This window comes from Calonectris borealis, chromosome 1 (assembly GCF_964195595.1).
Source record: "Calonectris borealis chromosome 1, bCalBor7.hap1.2, whole genome shotgun sequence".
Taxonomy (NCBI): Eukaryota; Metazoa; Chordata; class Aves; order Procellariiformes; family Procellariidae; genus Calonectris; species Calonectris borealis.
Genome location: NC_134312.1, coordinates 200,824,985 through 200,846,564, shown reverse-complemented (window position 1 = coordinate 200,846,564; position 21,580 = coordinate 200,824,985). Strand labels below are relative to the sequence as shown.

General features: G+C 42.8%; 1 protein-coding gene across 2 annotated transcripts in view; it reads right to left on the bottom strand.

Moving 5' to 3' along the window:
- The window catches only part of CRYL1 (crystallin lambda 1), a 67,631-nt gene that overhangs the window by 9,385 nt on the left and 36,666 nt on the right, over nt 1–21,580 (bottom strand). For both annotated transcript variants that reach the window (XM_075139950.1, XM_075139951.1), the window contains one exon: nt 11,331–11,436. In XM_075139950.1, coding sequence (XP_074996051.1) covers nt 11,331–11,436 — 106 coding nt within the window. The remainder of the gene's footprint in view (nt 1–11,330; nt 11,437–21,580) is intronic.

The following is a 21,580-nucleotide window of genomic DNA, read 5'->3' as shown; positions in this document are numbered from 1 at the left end:
GACTTGGGTACACCTTGCTAACTCACAGCTGCTGGCAGCAGCTGTTGCCAGCTGGACAATCACAAAATCAAAAATGGCAATTCAGTGAAATATGGAAATTCAGTCAAATATGGCAATTCAAGCAAATCCACATGAGCAATTGGCGACAGAAGGAATAGTAAACAGAGCAGTGTCAGTTACCACTTATTCTGGTGCTTATCCAGCTGACACAAGTCTACAACACAATAGGATCCACCTGAGAGTACTGAGGGAGCTGGTGGAGGAGCTTGCCAAGCCAATCTCCGTCATTTACCAGCAGTCCTGGTTAACTGGGGAGGTCCCGGACGACTGGAGGCTCGCCAATGTGACGCCCATCTACAAGAAGGGCCAGAAGGAGGATCTGGGGAACTACAGGCTGGTCAGCCTGACCTCACTGCCGGGGAAGATTATGGAGCGGTTCGTCTTGAGGGCTCTTGCAAGCCATGTGCGGGACAACCAGGGGATCAGGCCCAGCCAGCACGCGTTCATGGAAGACAGGTCCTGCCTGACCAACCTGATGTCCTTCTATGACCAGGTGACCCACCTAGTGGATGAGGGAAAGGCTGTGGATGTGGTCTACCTGGACTTCAGTAAAGCCTTTGACACTGTCTCCCACAGCATTCTCCTAGAGAAGCTGGCGGCTCACGGCTTAGACAGGTGCACTCTTCGCTGGGTAAAAAACTGGCTGGACGGCCGAGCCCAGAGAGTTGTGGTGAACGGAGTTAAATCCAGTTGGCGGCTGGTTACGAGTGGTGTTCCCCAGGGCTCAGTTTTGGGGCCGGTCTTCTTCAATATCTTTACCAACGATTTGGACGAGGGGATTGAGTGCTCCCTCAGTAAGTTTGCAGATGACACCAAGTTGGGCGGGAGTGTTGATCTGCTCGAGGGTAGGAAGGCTCTGCAGAGGGACCTGGACAGGCTGGATCGATGGGCTGAAGCCACTGTATGAGGTTCAACAAGGCCAAGTGCCGGGTCCTGCACTTGGGTCACAGCAACTCCATGCAACGCTACAGGCTTGGGGAAGAGTGGCTGGAAAGCTGCCCAGAGGAAAAGGACCTGGGGGTGCTGGTTGACAGCCGGCTGAACATGAGCCGGCAGTGTGTCCAGGTGGCCAAGAAGGCCAACAGCATCCTGGCCTGTATCAGAAACAGTGTGGCCAGCAGGAGTAGGGAGGTGATCGTGCCCCTGTACTCGGCACTGGTGAGGCCGCACCTCGAATACTGTGTTCAGTTTTGGGCCCCTCACTACAAGAAGGACATGGAGGTGCTGGAGCGTGTCCAGAGAAGGGCAACGAAGCTGGTGAAGGGTCTGGAGCACAAGTCTTATGAGGAGCGGCTGAGGGAACTGGGACTGTTTAGCCTGGGGGAAAGGAGGCTGAGGGGAGACGTCATCGCACTCTACAACTACCTGAAAGGAGGTTGTAGCAAGGTGGGTGTTGGTCTCCTCTGCCAAGTGACTAGTGACAGGACAAGAGGAAATGGCCTCAAGTTGCGCTAGGTGAGGTTTAGATTGGACATGAGGAAACATTTCTTTACTGAAAGAGTGATCAGGCCTTGGAACAGGCTGCCCAGGGAAGCGGTTGAGTCTCCATCCCTGGAAGTATTTAAAAGACGTGTAGATGAGGCGCTTAGGGACATGGTATAGTGGGCATGGTGGTGTTGGGTTGACGGTTGGACTCGATGATCTTAGAGGTCTTTTCCAACCTTAATGATTCTATGATACCTACACCAGTGCTGAATACTTAGGTTTGGTACTTTTCCAAAAGTCAAGGGGAACCTCTCAACCACCTGGTAAGTTTGTGTAATAATACCATAGATCTGAGTAGTTTTGATTCTGGTACAGTCAGAAGGTAGAAGAGAAGACTTTGTGCCAGAAATCTTTTTCATGAGCCTCAATCTAAAGAGAACATTAGTATCTTGGGAAAGCTGAATGCTTAGACATGACTGATCCATTTACCTGGTAAATGTGAAGTCCTGAGCTGGATATGGCCTTCAAAGCTCACTCAGCCAGCTAGTCCTGGAAATTGAGCTCCTACTGGCAGCTCACCTACAGCTTGAATGAATCAGAACAATTTCTGGGTGGGTGTAGCTCACCTATGCAAGAGACATGCCCAATGCAGATTGGGTAATACAATTCACTCACTGCATGAAATGTATGAATGAAAAGAAGCCTTATACAAAGTCAGCAAAATAGGAAAAGGTAAAAAAAAAAGTTACAGGTCTAGAGAAGAGCAGCAGCATTAGTATAGTTGATCTCAACATTGTGGCTGAAATGGCAACATGCAGGCATATATGCTGCACGCCAAGCACGGGGTGGACACTGCAAAATCTTTCAGTCTCAAGTGAAGGAAATACACCAAAAGTTAGAATATATGTGGTCTCACTCAAAGATTAAAAAAAATGTAATTTCAAAATAGCTAACTCAAGATAGCACTCCCAGTGTGAAATGTCAGTGGAGACTAGTGCAATCTTTAACTTGGTTTAAGTAATCAAGATCAATCCTATGCTGCCAGCTTCAAGAAGGCACTTGAGCAATGGGGAATATTGCTGGAAAAATCACTTTGCTTTTCAACTGCAAACTCAAAACTGGCAAATATTTGACTCCAGGCCTTTAGACTTAGGAGTCCTTTGGTTCAAAGGTCAGGGCTATTGCAAAGGTGGATGAGAAGAGCACTTGACTGGAGCATAGGGACAAGAAGATGGAAAACAAATATGACAGAACCCCTTTAACTTTAATCCTTATTGATACTGCCCAGGGAGCAGCTTAAGCTGGAAGAATTAGCATCTGTAAACAGTGTGAGACAGACAGGACAGCACCTGGGAGCTGGAGAAACAGGAAGAAGATGGCAAATGGGGCTGTTAACAACAATCAGAGTCTCTCCTTGCATCCACTTGCTGTGCCCACACTGTGCCCCGCTATCTCCAACTGGAGAAAAAGAATAACGCAAGACGCATCTGGGACAGAGAAAGAGGGGAATCAACTCGCAGCACAGGAATGACGATAGTTTCCTCTTGTCTATGTGGTTTGTTGGCTCCCTCTATAAACCTCCATCTTCCTTGCACACTCACCTCATCAATGTTGGAGGGAAGGGGCTGTGGGAGAAGGCAGATGTTGCAGCAGGCACCTGAGAACCATGAACACAGAACAGAAATACCTCCAGGGAAGGCAGGAGTTCCCTGAATCTTCTTTCCACCATGTGTAAATAACTATGGAGGAGAGTGGAAGAAAAAGAATGAGTAACAAAATGTTCTATGGGAGTAGTGGATACAGGACTACAGAGATGAAAAGGGGAATACTCTATCTTCCTTGAAAGTCCCAAACCCACCCAGTATTTCTGACTTGTACAGTATAGTTACGGGAACATGTTATCACAAGCTAGACGAGGGCATTGATTCAAGGCTCTTCAGCTGCCCTTACGTATCTAGAAACGCAAGGCTCTTTATACCACCAACAAAGGAAGAATAAGCTGCTGCTTATTTAGCTTCAATGAGAGTCCGGGCAGTTTCCAAAATAGCTAATGAACTATTCTGTCCCACAAGAATTTGTTCACATAACTACACTTCAGGTTTGCAGGTCCTTACCTGAAGGACTTGCACTGGTGTGATGCAAACATGGGTATCAGTGAAATGCTTCTAGTTGCATCATCAAGATGAACAGCGCATTGGTGAAGGAAAAGGAACTTAGGACAGATATTTAGCTTAGAAGCATGCATAAAATGCTTCACTGCCCTGAGAAGACCTCTTCACAAGTGAGAGAGATTCATAAACATAAAGGTAATGGGAGTAGTAGGAACAAAGAAGAGAAAACAGGACAGTATAAAATGTAGTATGTTCATGCATTATACTATGTAAGCATCTTCAAGTATCTTAGTTTCTTGTAGGTTAAGTCTCACCCCTTCCTCTTCATAAGAAAGACAACAGGCATGAGGGCTGAAGGATGGAAGGAAGCAAACTCGGTAAACCAGTCTGGCAAGGACACTACACATGGGGTGAAACAAGGAAGGCACTGAGATATTTGTGAGAGAAAACAAGAGACAGGAGCAAGTGTTACTGGCAAGGACAGAGAACACGCCAAAGACAGAGGGTGCCTCACAATACTGAGTATTAATTTGATGACTTTGAACCTGATGAACAGCATAATAAAATACTGTAATGACTCAAAAAGAGTAGGCGAGGTGGTCAAGCCACTGATGTAATGGCATCAACAATTTGAAAAGATTTGGGTGGGGTTGATTTTAGTAGGTAAAATCTAAGAAAAGGCTGCACTTGGTAAGACTGAAGATGAGTATGGATGAGAACAGAAAAGAGGAGGCATATTTCAGGAACGTCATGGTTAGGTTATGTTCAGAGAAGAAAAAGTCCCAACCTCTTTGTTTTGCTGATAAAGGAATTACATTTCTAGACATTACAGCGCCAAGGAAAATTTTCTAAATGTAATCCTATCTTCATCAAGGGTGTGTCTGAACACAGATGCGTGCTTTTAGTTAGGATGTGAATTCACAGGATGCTTGCTACTCCACATTAACTCCCATATGAATTCACTTAGACTGTAGTTGCATGAATACTTTTAACTACCCTAAGACAGTGATGGCACCAAAAAAAGTTTTCTTCTCACGGTCATTGTGTTACCATCTCAACAGCAATGCACAAATATTTGTGCAGGACTGCTGTGAGCTGGATCAAGGAATTAAACTGAGTTAATATGAACCACTCCTTTTGTTAGATGAGTTTCAAATCTGGGATGAATTCCTCAGTCTGAGCCACTTGGTGACCATATATAGCACAAGGGAGAAGGATACACCAAGATGTGTTCTTTAGAACACATCTATAATGACTTGAGCAACAAAGCATTAAGAATTCCTGTGCAAAGCCATGTGCTCCTTTCAGAAGGTGGAGGGAACCACTTTACACCTAAGAGCCCACAGAAGGAAACTGGCGGACAGCAGCCAGTATGCTGAAAAATTCACACCTTTGCTTATTGCACACAAACTTTTTCACACAGAAAAGCCCTGCAGCTCCATAGAGGAGAACAGCAGTTGTAGAAGGATTAGAAACTGCTTTCTTCAGCCTACTGGGAAGTGAATTGATGTGTCTAAACATGTATGAAATAACTGCTGGGTTCATGAAAGAAGAGGTTTTTGCATGATTATGTACCACTGTGATATTTCATCTCAGTAGTACCCACTTACAAGTATTCCTGAATTAGAATCATAGAATCATTAAGGTTGGAAAAAACCTCTAAGATCATCGAGTCCAACCATCAACTCAACGTCACCATGCCCACTAAACCATGACCCTAACTGCCTCATCTACATGTCTTTTAAATACTTCCAGGGATGGTGACTCAACCACTTCCCTGGGCAGCCTGTTCCAAGGCCTGACCACTCTTTCAGTAAACAAATTTCTCCTCATGTCCAATCTAAACCTCCCTTGGTGCAACTTGAGGCCATTTCTTCTCATCCTATCGCTTGTTACTTGGCAGAGGAGACCAACACCCACCTCGCTACAACCTCCTTTCAGGTAGAGCGCAATGAGGTCTCCCCTCAGCCTCCTTTCCCCCAGGCTAAACAGTCCCAGTTCCCTCAGCCGCTCCTCGTAAGACTTGTGCTCCAGACCCTTCACCAGCTTCGTTGCCCTCCTCTGGACACGCTCCAGCACCTCAATGTCCTTCTTGTAGTGAGGGGCCCAAAACTGAACACAGTATTCGAGGTGCGGCCTCACCAGTGCCAAGTACGGGGGCACGATCACCTCCCTACTCCTGCTGGCCACACTATTTCTGATACAGGCCAGGATGCCATTGGCCTTCTTGGCGACCTGGGCACACTGCCGGCTCATGTTCAGCCGGCTGTCAACCAGCACCCCCAGGTCCTTTTCCTCCGGGCAGCTTTCCAGCCACTCTTCCCCAAGCCTGTAGCGTTGCCTGGGGTTGTTGTGGCCGAAGTGCAGGACCCGGCACTTGGCCTTGTTAAACCTCATACAGTTGGCCTCAGCCCATCGATCCAGCCTGTCCAGGTCCCTCTGCAGAGCCTTCCTACCCTCGAGCAGATCAACACTCCCGCCCAACTTGGCGTCATCTGCAAACTTACTGAGGGAGCACTTGATCCCCTCGTCCAGATCATTGATAAAGATATTGAACAGGACCAGCCCCAAAACTGAGCCCTGGGGAACACCGCTCATGACCGGCCGCCAACTGGATTTAACTCCGTTCACCACAACTCTCTGGGCTCGGCCGTCCAGCCAGTTTTTTACCCAGCAAAGAGTGCACCTGTCTAGGCCGTGAGCCGCCAGCTTCTCTAGGAGAATGCCGTGGGAGACAGTGTCAAAGGCTTTGCTGAAGTCCAGGTAGACCACATCCACAGCCTTTCCCTCATCCACTAGGTGGGTCACCTGGTCATAGAAGGAGATCAGGTTGGTCAGGCAGGACCTGCCTTCCATGAACGCATGCTGGCTGGGCCTGATCCCCTGGTTGTCCCGCACATGGCTCCTGAGCACCCTCAAGACGAACCGCTCCATAATCTTCCCCGGCACCGAGGTCAGGCTGACTGGCCTGTAGTTCCCTGGATCCTCCTTCCGGCCCTTTCTGTAGATGGGCGTCACATTGGCAAGCCTCCAGTCGTCCGGGACCTCCCCAGTTAACCAGGACTGCTGGTAAATGATGGAGAGTGGCTTGGCAAGCTCCTCCGCCAGCTCCCTCAGTACCCTCGGGTGGATCCCATGTGGCCCCATAGACTTGTGAGCATCCAGGTGGCGTAGCAGGTCGTTATCTGCTTCCTCTTGGCTTATAGGGGGTTTATCCTGCTCGCCGTCCCTGTCTTCCAGCTCAGGGGGCTGAGTACCCTGAGGATAACTGCTCTGACTATTAAAGACTGAGGCAGAGAGGCGTTAAGTACCTCAGCCTTATCCTCGTCCTCGGTGCCCCCGCATCCAACAAAGCATGGAGATTCTCCTTGGCTCTCTTTTTGTCATTAATGTATTTGTAAAAACATTTTTTTGTTGTTTTTTAGGACAGTTGCCAGATTGCGTTCTAGCTGGGCTTTTGCTTTTCAATTTCCTCTCTGCACAACCTAACGAGATCCCTGTACTCTTCTTGAGTTGCCTGCCCCTTCTTCCAAAGGTGATAAACTCTCCTTTTTTTCCTGAGTCCCAGCAAGAGCTCCCCGTTCAGCCAGGCCGGTCGTCTTCCCCGTCTTCCTTAAGTTGAGATATTTTGTTATCCTAAAACATAACACGTGGGTTGGACAGAAATGGAGACAATCTTCCTTTTCTAAGATTTTACTACCTTAACTTAGAGATTCTCGCACCTTCTGCTTACTAGCTTGTAGTACACAAGCTCCTGAACTGGGTTAAAGCTTGGTTTGCTCCCTGTATGGCAGCATTAAAGCAGTGGCCATAGCAATGAAAATAATCTCTGCTTTTGAACCAGCCAGCATGCCTGTCTACAGTAATTGTTAAAAAACATGCTTGGCTATGTTTTGCCTAGCCAGACAAGAAAAATTTCCTTCCTTTGAACTATGGTTTATGATTTCCCCCCTCTTTCCTTTTCATGTTTTGTGCTTCTCATACACCACAATCATTCTGCTCCTATCATGCAAAGCCAATTCATTTGGCAGGTGCTTCTAAGATGAGCAAGCATTCCCACTTCCAGTAAGAGAAACACAATTTTGACCATAAAGACTCATTCCTAGCTTACCGGATATTTGCACTTATATTATAGGGACCACAGATCAGCTCCAATTTCCACACAACTCCTGTTGACACCTGTATGAATACCACACTGAGCGATAGGTAGAATATGATCCTGGAATGGTGTTTTTATAAATGCAGGAGAGAAAATAGCAACAAAGATCCTTCAACCTCCCCCTATCCAGCTCTGCTGCTAATATTAGCAGTTTAGATCAAGATTAAATTCCAATTATAGCTCACTAAATAACCTACAAATAAAGTAACTAATCTAAGACAGCCAATTGTGAAATATATATGACGAACTTTTGCTGCAAACATGTAAAACACAGTATATGGTAGTCTAGCCTCTGGTTTTACAGATGATTTTTTGCAAGGGCTTAAAAGGAGCTGACTGTTCAACAAGAGATTCGCAAGATACAATCTTACTGAGGCTGGATCATCTTCAGTATATTCACAGATAGCCAGGTACATATACAGAAGGGACATTGTGTCTGCTAACATAATCCCACGATAAGTAAACAGGTAAAATTACTCTAGTGAAGTCTACTGATGGTCCTTGTAAAAGACTTAACAGCATTTGCTGCGATGCTGCCATGTGAAATCATAACACAACAGACTCAAAAGACAGAGCTTACTGAAACTGAAATCAACATTAATTTTATTTACTGAAACCAACAATCAACATTATAATATTATGCAATTTGGAAGTGCTTTTCTTCTCCCAAACAGGGTTTCCTTCCTATCTGTTGCAATTCAGTTCTCAAATTGCTGTTGCTGCTGCTGCTCCTTCCAGTGACTTGACGCTGTCATTTTATTTCATGTTCAAAGCTGTTGGCTCACTGCCATATATTCAGAATTCCTAATATTTATGCATGGATTAATGGGTAATCTAAAGTAGCCTGGCTTTTGATAGGACCATTTTTGAATATGGAGGAAAGGACGTAAGAACTAACAAGGGGGAAACTTGGCATTATCACACAGAAGTTCATGGGAGGATCTTGATGTACACATCCCACAGGGAAAGAAATAACACTGATCTCAAAAAAAAATAGTTGGAATAATATTCTTTATTCAAAACCACACAAAAATATCATATCACCCTTAAAAAAAAAAAAACAAACTTCTCCATTTTCCAGGCTCTGCCACAAATAACACTATTTTTCTCTTACATGCTTCCTGCATCCCCAACATCCTTTCTCACTGATTAGCAGAGAGTTTAAGATTGTGGGTAATTAATATCTTATGGCTGCAAAGAAAGGCAGCTGCTGTGAAGTTGATGAAGCTGCTAGACAGGCTAACAAACAGCATAGAGGGGGGTTCTTATTGCTACCTCCATTTTCCTCCACTGATAAATACCAGACACTATTAGTACAATGCATCAGAGCGGGTTGTCCTGGGCAATTAAGAGGAGGTCCATACTATTCCATATTATGTGAAGCAATACTGGGCAACCAAAGAGAAGTTGGCACTGGTACGAAACTATGACCATAAGCCATCATGTGTCCTGACATCAGCCATTTTGATTTAAACCGTCTCTCATGAGAGCAACAGCCTGAGTCAGCCTGCCAGCACATAAACAGGAGCAGCTCTAGATTCAGAGACAATGCATCTGCAAGACTGGGAGTGAAGCAATACTTCTCATGATCCAAGTTACATGATCCAAGCTAACAAGGTGCTTTTGTGTAAGTGGCCCAGTCCACAAGATTATAATTGTGTTATTTTAGGGTTATTTTAAATTGAGACTATTATATAATATTAAAATAACTCTACAGGCATATTTTGGATTTGTATTTTGCAAGCCCACCACAAGACTACTCTTCCGGTTTATCAGGCTCTTGGATCATATTTCAGAATTTTTCTTCCTCTGATCTGAATACTAAAATTCCTAACAGAAGGTAGCATTAAATCTAGAAGCTGGATAATCTCTGCCATGAATAAGCAACCTACCAGTTGCACATGTTACCTAAAACTGGTTTGAGATGGGAAATTACAGAAATGTTTTTGTAACAGTGACTACTTCCTGATGGGAGGAAGGAAGCTAAGCTGGATCATGATGGAACATCAAATGCCAAAGGGCACTCCAGGGTAGCATCAAAAACAACCCAGATGTCTTATTCAATTCCATTCATCTCAAGTAAACATTGTTTTAGAATTAAGGAGTCTAAAACATGGATTAAAAAAAGGATTCACAAGTATGATTTGATCTCTAAAACGGATTAAAAATTTTTCGGTATTAACAAGCATTTTGTTTTGGTTTTATGTTTTAGTAGAGACTGTTCAAGCAAGTTACTCTGACAGAAGACCTTGTGCATGGACGGTTCCTGCAGAGGATGACAGGCAGCTTAGTGGAGTGGTGGAGGCAGGACTGGACAATGCTGGCCTGCAAGACTCCAGATAGATTGCTGTGCTTAAGGCTAGTACTACGTGCATCTGTTCTGTTCTATGTAAAGAATACACATGGTTTATATTGAGTAAGTCTAAAATCACTTGAGAGGACTGGAAACTGCCAGATATTAATCAATCAGAAGAGTGAAACTTTTAGGAAGGTGCCTCTATTTAGAGGACAGGTGTTGTTTACCTAACAATGCACAAAAGCAAACACTTTGTGACATTTAATTTACTGATATACAACCAAACTGACAAGCTGAAAGACTCTGGTGGAGGATCCACAATTCCACATTCATTGCACACAAAATTGCTTAGTCATCCTTAAGAGACGTAAGTTTTTGTCAAGTAACTAACCAACAAGTAGACATAAAATAACACTTCTAATTGTGCACTGATATTTTATGATCTTGGTTTCTTATTTTTATTTTATTATTGTATTATTAGGCATTGCAGCAGTGCCTAAAAGATCCAGTAATGGAGCAGGGGCCTACCATGTCAGGGACCATACAAAACCAGAATAAAGACACAGCCCATAATATAAAGAGCTAAAAATGTATTTAGTTGATCGTCACTGCCTGAAGTTTTCATGTTTTGTTAAATTCATTGCTCAAACCTTTGTAACCCTGTTCCGTAATTTTTGTTTCATTTTATGCAATTAACATTATGATTATGTAAGACAGATGTTGAACTGTTACTTGACTGCTTTATCAAGTCAGCTTTGTACGCACAGTACTTTGTGGACAGAAGCAATTTTACTTCACTCCACTCAAGATCTGAGCCAGCTTAAAGCAAGCCAGCTCCAGTGATATTTACACCGAGCCTTTGCTATGAATTCAGGAGCGGGGGGGGAAGGCACTCATCTACAGAAAGCGAGTTTCTGTTGACACTGGATCATCAGATGAACTTTTCCAGTACTTTCTTTTCCTGAGACCCAGGCAGTCCTGAACTACGGGTACGGCAATGTTGCAAAGCACTGGGACAAATCTTGGAAAAAATGAAGGTCACAGCTAGTGTTTCAATGATTTGTCATCTTTCATCTGATCCTATCAATAGGATAGCCAATATCCATTTTCTTCCATCCGACCTCAAGTTTTAGATAAATTTTCCTTTTCTTATCATTACAGTAGAGAGAGAGACGAGTCATAGTTGCAGCAATCCTAACCTGGTTTGTTATATGACACTTCCAGAGTCTTGCGCAATGTAAGCCTTCCCTTCATATTCATATTATTTTAAACTACCTACCTTCTGCATTAAGATGCATGGTTTCCAGAGGTCCAATAAATGCATATCGCATTCCCAATCCATCAGACATCACAAGGTCTAGATCAGTAGGAGATATTACTCCTTCCTAAGTAGCAAAAGTAGAACAGGAAGGAAGATTTGTGAATGTTTGGTTTTAATGCAAAATTGCCTGCTATTTGTATATAATTAAAAAATGAAAGAAGTAATAAAAACTTAGGCTAGAAATAGCAGTTAGCTTCAAACAGAAACACAACTGTTTGCTAGAAATGTCCGTCTATTATGCAAGCCTTCCTATGGTTCAGTATAAACACTCATTCACATCTCTAAGATTGCTGTACTTCATAATCCAAATACACTTTGATACATTTTGACAGTATCTTATTTTTAAATTTATGAATTAATACACTTTTTCATACAATATGTACTATTTGTACACACTAGTTTGCCTGACACTTATTACTTACAATAATTCATGTACTAAAACTAAATTGAGCTGTTTATGTTAACCAATATACTTTTTTTCTCAGAAACTGAGAATCGGAGAACACAGAGCAAATGTGACACTCTTAATAGCACATGACCAAAAGAGCTTATATCAAATCCAAGTACTATACCAGCCCTTTTAAATACGGGAGTTTTGGCTAAATCTTACACCTCCCTTCATATTCTCTTAGTTCTGGATTTTGGGGCATCACAACTGGAAGAATGGTGGTGCAGCAGTGGGTACTACCCCTGAGGCCACCTGCAAACAAGGCTGGGACCAAACACGCAGGCAATGCAGCTGCCACTCCCTCCCACAAAACTCACTGAACATTCAACCTACTCAGCCTCAGCCTGCCCAGGTTCTTGAGTTCGTTGCCAGCCTCACATCTCAGAGCTGACAGCATTCGGAGCATGCAAAATGAAGTATTTCTCCTGTTAAAAGTTGAGCACTGCTGTTCCACCCACATGGCAGCACTTGCAAGAAAGCCAACGCCCCCATCAGGTTAGGGCAAGCACACTAAGGCTTGTAAAAAAATGAGTTACAGTTCATTACCTTACAGATTTTCTTGAGAAGAATAACATTTATTATATGAGGTTGTTTTCCACCTACCAGAAAGATATGAATGAACTAAGACCTGTTCTAACCACTTAGATCAGATAAAGCTTAGTTTCAGGAACTTGTCTTCTTTATTCCAAGAGACGTAAGAACATTTTCTTCTGGTTAAGAAGGTGGAAGAGATGCTGAACTGCTTCTAATTTGTCTTCTTAGCCTACCTTGAGGTGCTCTCCCTACTCAGTGCCTCATTTTCTACAAGCCCCTTTCAGCTGCAGAATACAAGTATGTATACTCATCTGCTTGGCCAGAGACAGGTCTTTTGCTTTCCCTCCCTTTCTTTCCCTCTTCTTTCCCCAGGGCCCTGTCTGAATGCTCCTTCGTATCACAGTGATTAGCTAGAGTTACAGGCGTGCAGGACAGCTCTCCTGAACTGTTGTAGACATTGACATCTGAGCTAGACATCTAGAGTCTCTTTATAATCACTAGGGAGAAGAAAGAAGTCAGCATCCTAAAGCAGGCATCCAGAATAGGTAAGATGAGTTGTGTCCTAAAAGGGCCTAATTCTCCTCACCGACTGAAAGATGACTAAGAAGCTTGGATGTCAACGTCTGCATTGTAGAAATCCATCTTAAGTGAGTTGAATCCCACCCACAGTGACTTCCCTGGGTTCATCAACTACATCATCTACTGTTACTTTAAAAGAAAGCGATAAGCCAAGGACCAACATAACTTCTACAGCTGGCCACAGACATCAAGTTTCATTATCTCAGGCTTAAATAGAGCCTTTTATAAGACTCAACCCCAAGTCTCGATCTGTTAGCAGGCATTGCTCCTATCAAAAATAAACCTGGCTGAATCCCTGTTGCAGGTGGCTTTTGAACTCTGTCTTGAAAAGGAAATGATAATGTAATTATTAAGATCTACCCACCATAGATGGAACACGCAGCTCTGGTAACAATTTAATCAGACATAAAATGGTAGGGATAAGGAAACATTATTTTCTTCAACTTAAAGGTAAGGCATAGGCATGGTAAAGTAACTCATTGAGAAGCAGACAGGAAGGTCTGCATAAAGACAGGACTAAACGCAAACCTCAGACAGCGTTCAGATTACAAAACCAGCATCAGTGTAACTAACACAGGCACTATACGTTCTATGAAAGTTTTTTCCCCTGACGTGGCAACGCAACTTCTCTGAACAACATCAGCATAGTCAACAAAAGCACTCTTCTGTTGGGAGTGCTTCATCCAAACAATGAGTGGTGCTGGTAAAGCTGTGCTTGATGAGTGATTTTTTTTTTTCCTGGTTGACATGGATTTGTGGACAAAAGATTAACCACAAGTTCCAGACAAGCATTTGAACCACAGCAGCAGTTAAAAACTGTAAACATAACGTTAAAGAGTTAACAGGCTCTTGAAACACTTCAGAATCATTGCAAATTGATTTTCAAATTAAAAACTGATTTATTTCTTTTGATACCATAGTCCTCAGCTTTGGTACTGACATTTGAAGACCAGGTGCTCTCAGAATCATGAGATGAGTGCTTTCCTCTTGGCCTTCTGACTACAGCTGTAGTTTTATGGTTACAGCTGCTAAAAGACAAAAATTGCTGCTACCAGAAGGAAAACATGACAGATCCCTCCAGTTATTATAGATAATATATCCAGAGGGATATATTATTCTATATATGTGAGCTCAGTTTCTCCTTGTCACATAGACCCTCTTAAAGAAAAGCCTTTTACTTTTTCTCTTCAGAAATGAAAAACACATAAATGAGAAACAAGTTAGACCGTCTTCCCCTAGGGAATAACCCTACTCCCACTTATGTTAAGAAGATCATAAGTTGGTGGAATGATTCAGCAGGGTGGGTGCAAGGTCAGAAAGGTGTCTTCCACAAGGATCGGTGTTTATGCTAAGTAGTAAACAAGAAAGAATTCCAACCCAGTTTCATTAAGTCTAGGTGTGAAACAATCTTCCCAAAGGGATTCTTCATCCTCTTCATCCTGGGTAACCCTTCTTGTAAGCCTTCCCCTTGAGCACTTGTCAGAGGGAAGAGGAAGTGTGTTAGAGTTTACCAGAAGCTTTCACAGCTACAGAATTAAGATCTTAATTTAAAATAAATTCCACAAAAATCCTCAGTGACCCCAGCGGCCAGTCAAACTTCAGGATCTAGACTAGCTCAGGATCCTCCACACTTCTTATGACATTTATATACCACAATTTCATCTTCCTGGAGATTTCAATCTCCTGTGATGCCATGGTATTGTCCTGATGCTCCTTCAGTATTTTATTAGTGCTTCTCACTCTGCAGGGATCCTTTTCTCCTTTCCAAAAACCTGTGGTGGTTCTGCAGTCTCCACCTTTAGGCCCTGACCCAACCTGCTTGGTTTTAATCAACAGTCTTTACATCTGTAAGTCACACCCACATCACAACTTCTGTCACTGACTTGGTTTGTAACCATATTAAATATGACATGGACAAAAAACCAATCTTACTTTTTCTGATACTACCAATTCATCATATTCTCCTACTCACTCCAGTCTGCCTATAGAGTTACTTTGGATTCCATTCCCTCCAGGGCCACATACTTTGTGTCTCCAAATTTGCCACTTCATCCTCTGTATCTCTGAAATCCAATATTTTTTTCTGATTGCCACTAATATATGCATTCTCTCTCAGCAGCACTTGTTACACCCATCTCTTCACTATCACTTTAATCAAGTCACTTTGATCCACGCCCTAATGAGATCTTTTTCCAGTCCTGTCATTTTGAGCATATGACTTTTCTCCCAGATCCCTCTACCAGCTCCATCTCTTTCCATTTCATCATGTTTGAGAAACTTGTTGTCCTACACACTTCACACCTCCTTACTTTGCTGGCCTTTATCTTCCTTCTTCCATGGCACCCTTACTCATCTCACCCTGTAAGAAACACTCAGTATCAACACTATTTTTCTCCCTGGCCCTTTAAATTTCCTTTTATGATATCCCCCTTTTATGGGGCACTATAACTAGATGTTTAACCCTCTACCTTATCTTTGATCTTTTGGAAAGGTCCTCTGGATAACACTGTAATACAGTCATTAATAATAAGGAATTTGGAATTAAAAAAGTCTTGCCAGCATTTAAGGACTGCCAAACTGATCACCTGAGAAGGGAGAGGTACATAAATTAGGGACTGAAGCCAATGCACCCGATTGCTGTGAAAATTAACTAAAATGGACACACAGCCAATCCATGACTGTTTATTTTCCAAAAGGTTAACAAAAAAGGCAGGACTGCCCATTCTTCTTGTCTCTTACAACGACTGTAACCTAAATGAAAACCCATTTTTAAAGAAAAAATACATTAAGATAGTATCAAAAGCTTATACAGAGGAAAATACAGACTCTAAAGACACTTCTCATATGATCCATTATGCAAAATAGTTTTAGTAGGTTCTTAGAAGCAGCTGAAACTCCTAAATTAGATATGGGCTGAAAAAATGTCGTGTTCTCCTCACTATGTCTGCTGCTGTATTTCATGACCTCCTTGCAAATTCCAGGTGATGCTCAGAAAAATATTGCACCAACATAAGCTTCCACTCAGTAATCCATAGTAAAAGGACAGTCCTAGATGTTCAGAGTAAGGTTTGAGACTTCTGATATAAAGCATTGGTGAAACTGTTTAGTTGTTATTTTCTGGATGAAGTCAACCAAAACTTTACCTTCAGAACAAGACAAAGGCAAGCTATTTAACTAACTCTTTTGCAACATAATCCCAAACTACTATAGAATGTCTTGGTACTGGTAAAAGTACAAAAGTAATAGCGTCAGCAGTGCACAGGGTGCTTACCAGGCTAGTAAGGGCAATAAGTCTCTGCTTTGAGTTATGAACAAAATCATAGAATCATTAAGGTTGGAAAAAACCTCTAAGACCATCGAGTCCAACCATCAACCCAACACCACCATGCCTACTACACCATGTCCCTAAGCGCCTCATCTACACGTCTTTTAAATACTTCCAGGGATGGTGACTCAACCACTTCCCTGGGCAGCCTGTTCCAAGGCCTGACCACTCTTTCAGTAAACAAATTTCTCCTAATGTCCCATCTAAACCTCCCTTGGCGCAACTTGAGGCCATTTCCTCTCGTCCTATCGCTTGTTACTTGGCAGAAGAGACCAACACCCACCTCGCTACAACCTCCTTTCAGGTAGTTGTAGAGCGCGATGAGGTCTCCCCTCAGCCTCCTCTTCTCCAGACTAAACAACCCCAGTTCTCTCAGCCGCCCCTCATAAGACTTGTGCTCCAGGCCCTTCACCAGCTTCGTTGCCCTCCTCTGGACACGCTCCAGCACCTCCATGTCCTTCTTGTAGCGAGGGGCCCAAAACTGAACACAGTATTCGAGGTGCGGCCTCACCAGTGCCAAGTACAGGGGCACGATCACCTCCCTGCTCCTGCTGGCCACACTATTTCTGATACAGGCCACGATGCCATTGGCCTTCTTGGCCACCTGGGCACACTGCTGGCTCATGTTCAGCCAGCTGTCAATCAGCACCCCCAGGTCCTTTTCCTCTGGGCAGCTTTCCAGCCACTCTTCCCCAAGCCTGTAGTGGTGCCTGGGGTTGTTGTGGCCGAAGTGCAGGACCCGGCACTTGGCCTTGTTGAACCTCATACAGTTGGCCTCAGCCCATCGATCCAGCCTGTGCAGGTCCCTCTGCAGAGCCTTCCTACCCTCGAGCAGATCAACACTCCCGCCCAACTTGGTGTCGCTGCAAATTTACTGACGGAGCACTCGATCCCCTCGTCCAGATCATTGATGAAGATATTGAACAGGACCGGCCCCAGTACTGAGCCCTGGGGAACACCACTCGTAACCAGCCGCCAACTGGATTTAACTCCCTTCACCACAACTCTCTGGGCTCGGCCGTCCAGCCAGTTCTTTACCCAGTGAAGAGTGCACCTGTCTAAGCCGTGAGCCGCCAGCTTCTCTAGGAGAATGCTGTGGGAGACAGTGTCAAAGGCTTTACTGAAGTCCAGGTAGACCACATCCACAGCCTTTCCCTCATCCACTAGGTGGGTCACCTGGTCATAGAAGGAGATCAGGTTGGTCAAGCACGACCTGCCTTCCATGAACGCGTGCTGGCTGGGCCTGACATATCAGACATACCAGTGACCACTGTCAATGGAGGCATGAGAAAGTAAATAAATGGTAACAGGGAATTACAGAGAAAGCTGTTCGAGATATTTTTCCCATTACTGGCTACAGATTATTCTAATGGTTCCAAACTTCTATCCAAATTTAGGGTTGAGAAGAGAGGAATAAGGATCTTCAGGCTGAACATCTCACAGTACATCGTTTATTCTCATCATAATCAGCTTTACAACACTTCTACCAGAGACCTAGGAATTAAAAGCATAAATAAGAAACCTACAAGAACGTCAATCTCACACATACTATGTGGTCTTACAGAAAGTTCTCAGATATATGACCTTAAAGAGACAGACTAGAGCATTCCCAGTATCTGTATTTTCATGGAATAAATGTGGAGCATGGGGAGACAGATAACTGATGCAAAAAGTTCCTGCCACAAACACCCACATTGCCCGAGTGATTGTGACTTGCAAGTCAAAACAATGTTCAAAAAGGACATCTTGTCACATAAGAGACTAACTCGGATCCAAAACAAAACATCTCATTATAGCACTCCTGCCTCAAAGGGGAGCACTTGCTTGAATTCCTTCTTTTAGTCCCATAAATGAATCTATGGTCTTTGCTTCTAAGTTCTTGGTAAAGTCAAACTTCTGCATCCTTAAATCCATGTTCCTAATTACCCATTGGCCAAAGTTTTCAGCACCCAACTGTATGTCTCCAAATGAGTTTCCATTCTCCTACTTTCCTGCAAATTGGGAACTCAACCTTCAGGCCCCCTAATTTTCCACCACCGTAACTCCGTACTTCCCACTCTCACATTTAGCCCAGTCCTGCATTCACAGCACTCATTTTGTGCCCAGCTTCAAAATTCCAGCCTCCCTGTGTATGCTCCTGGGGGGCCCCAGCACTTTTGGCAAAGACAAACTGTATCCCAATACCCAGGTTTCTCATTGCTACTTTCACCATGTTGCCCTGAATTATGTTCCTCTCTCTGCTCCAGCATCCAAGCCCACATGCAATGTGAGCATGTGGAGTCTGAGCCTGAACACAACCTGCTGGCAGGGCCTTACCTCATATTTCTGGTTGTGTTATAGCCTCTCCTACTCTTGGATCCACATGGCAGAAGTTGGTGAGCCCCACATACCATCCAGCAAGCAGCTGTATTTACTACATTGCTTTCTATACAGCCCCATGTTCATGTTTACGCTCTGTATCAGAGCCCTTCTCCCATCATATGATCCCTGTCCTATGCCTCACCCATCACACATCCCAACACAGCACTGCTAAAGAAAAGAGACACTGGCAAGTCGTCAGTTGCTGAGCTACATTTGGGAACTAAAATGTATCCTGCAAGCTGCTCAGTCCATTTCTGATAAAGTTTTCCAGATAAATGTTATTAGTACAGCTATACCTGCATGTCTGTCCTACCATCAATGCCTTTTTTAATAGTACATTAAAACTTCTACTGGAGAAGCTTCCACTAGTTTCTTGAATGAAGTAAGCTCAACTGACCAAAAAAAAAAAAAAAAGACAAAAAAAAGACTGTCCATGCAAAGATGTCTGAACTTGGACTTTGATAAAAGTATATGTGCACACATCACTCCCCTGCCATTACTATAAATATTTTTGAGGCGAGGACACATATGAGAACTTTCAAACTTGCATCTCAGCAAAGTTCTCAAAAAAACAGATAGTTGTTTACATAAAGGGGCTGATTTAAGATCATTTCAAGTGGCTTCAAAACACTTGGAGACTGCTGCTATGTTTCTCTCCTGGTTCACACATAGCATTTATATCTGGAATATTTATGTCTTTATTATGTGGCAAAGAACTGATACACTGCAGAGCCAATACAACAGTCCTCCAGCAACAACACAGATTTTTCTCAAGCACTCACCATGTTAAAATTAAAGAAAACTTGTAACAGAAATAGGAGCACTGATCAGCTTATGACATGTAACTGTAGGCATACAAAGATACTTGTTCAGACTTTTACAACCACTAATAAAACAAGTAAGCTTGAAATTATGTTTTATGGTTCTGTCTCATTGTTCTTTTACAGCAGTCAAAAACAATACACAATTATTAGCATCAAAATACCATAGTGTTCATAAGTAATTTCGTAAGGATGTCTGTGTTCTGCATCCAGGCTGACTGGGATTGCCTCATCCAATACACACAATTTACATATCCAACCACAAAAGGATTAATAGTGTGGTCATTTAGGACAAGAACGCTTTATTAATATGACCCTCCTGCTAATATTCATAGTTTATCTTCCACCCCCAGTGCTTCTTAGGGTAAGGAAAAACTTTTGTTACCAGAAGGAATCAATGTGAGTAAAACTTGATTTTTAGGAGCCTCTCAGACTGAGAGTTGGGGAGGCTGACATTCAACAATAAGGACTGAAAAGCAACTTAACAATCAGAAGCAAGAAGTATTTTTCCCCACTTTGAAAGTGGAAACACCAAAAAACCATGACTTGCAATAAAAATTACTAAGTTGGCAGCACAACAGTAGAAGCACAGAAGTTGCCCCAGGCCTGCAGCTCTCCCCTATCTGCAGTGATTTTCCTCCCATCAAAGGCAGTGTGTAGCCTGAAGTCACACAGCTGAAACTATACACCTTTGAAAGCTGGTATTTGTCCAGGCTTTTGGAATGGAAATACAGCCAAAGTTGTTACAGTTTAAATGTGTATTTGCCTGAAATGCAATAAAATTATACAAAACCAGGACAACTTGGAAGCTTCGATGATGCACAAGGAAAGCAACTCATTATCTGTCAGTGCTTCAAGCACTATTTTGTTACTATTCATATACCACCACCCCCACAAAAAGCATCCATGCAGGTTCGTACTAAAGGTTCATCTCAGATCAATAGCTCGCTTCCGACAGTAGTCCATGAAGTATTCTTACACCCTTTCCCTAACCAAAGACCAAATACAGAGTGATAGTTTTGATGATATGTACTGCCTTAGCTCCCAGCAGTCCAGTCTTTTTTGACAGCTGGAGGTTGCTTCTGCATGGTCTTCCTCTAACATGAATGTGTCTAAATGTTGCCTGAATCCATTCATATTTTTAGCATCCTAGGTTTCTATGGCAGCAACTTCCACAATTCAGTTTATGCCTCTCAGAGACATGAAAGAATCCTACTAGATTTTTGAGGCATTACTTCCTCAGATACCTGTGCTGACCAAGGGTATTGTACCAATATGCCTATGCATTATCAGACTTACTGGGCCACCATTTCCCAACGACGCTCTGAACTCTTTTAAAAGAACTCAGATAAGCACTAACTTCCATTTCTGCAGTATTATGCTAGTTGGTGTGTAAAAAGGTACTTAAATCAGTATTTCATCAACTTCATATTTGAGTTTTGGGATTCTCAGATTAGTTCCACTTCTCCTTCACAGCCTGCCATTACTCATTTACTCTTTCCTGCTCCAAAAATCTTGTTCTTAGCATGACTTGTTCTACTTCTGCATCAGATCCTTCCTTTCAAGGAAAGGTTACAGTGTGGGAACCTTCTTAACAATGCACACTGCAGTTCAGTTAGCTTTTTCACCATGAACTTACCTTCCTTGTTCACATTTTTTAGTAGTCATTTTTACATTTTTACTCTCAAAAATCTTTTTTTCATCCAGGGTTATTAGGGTTTAAAAAACAATTTAGAGGTTACTATCCTTTCTATCCTGTGTCTTTCAACATGATTACAGCTTTCTGAAGGGGTTTTTCTTATCATATACTTAAGACTTTGTATTAACTTTTCTAATAACAGAAACCTTTTTTTTAGTTTAAAGAATCATCTCCAGTAGAAGATCAGTTCTTTCCTAACAATATTGGTTTACTTATTATTATTCACCACCTCCTTTATATTGTTGTATTGTGTCGCTATGGAATCTAACCAGAAGTAAGCAAAATCAGTTCAGCAACTATGTTTAGATACTGCTTCGGAAAAAGAGTTGCTTTGTTTACAATATGTTAGTATTACCTTAGTTTTATAGATCTTTACCTATATTTGTGTGCATGGTTGTTTTAAACAGCTTGAAAAAATCAAAACTCTCTCCATGACAAAAA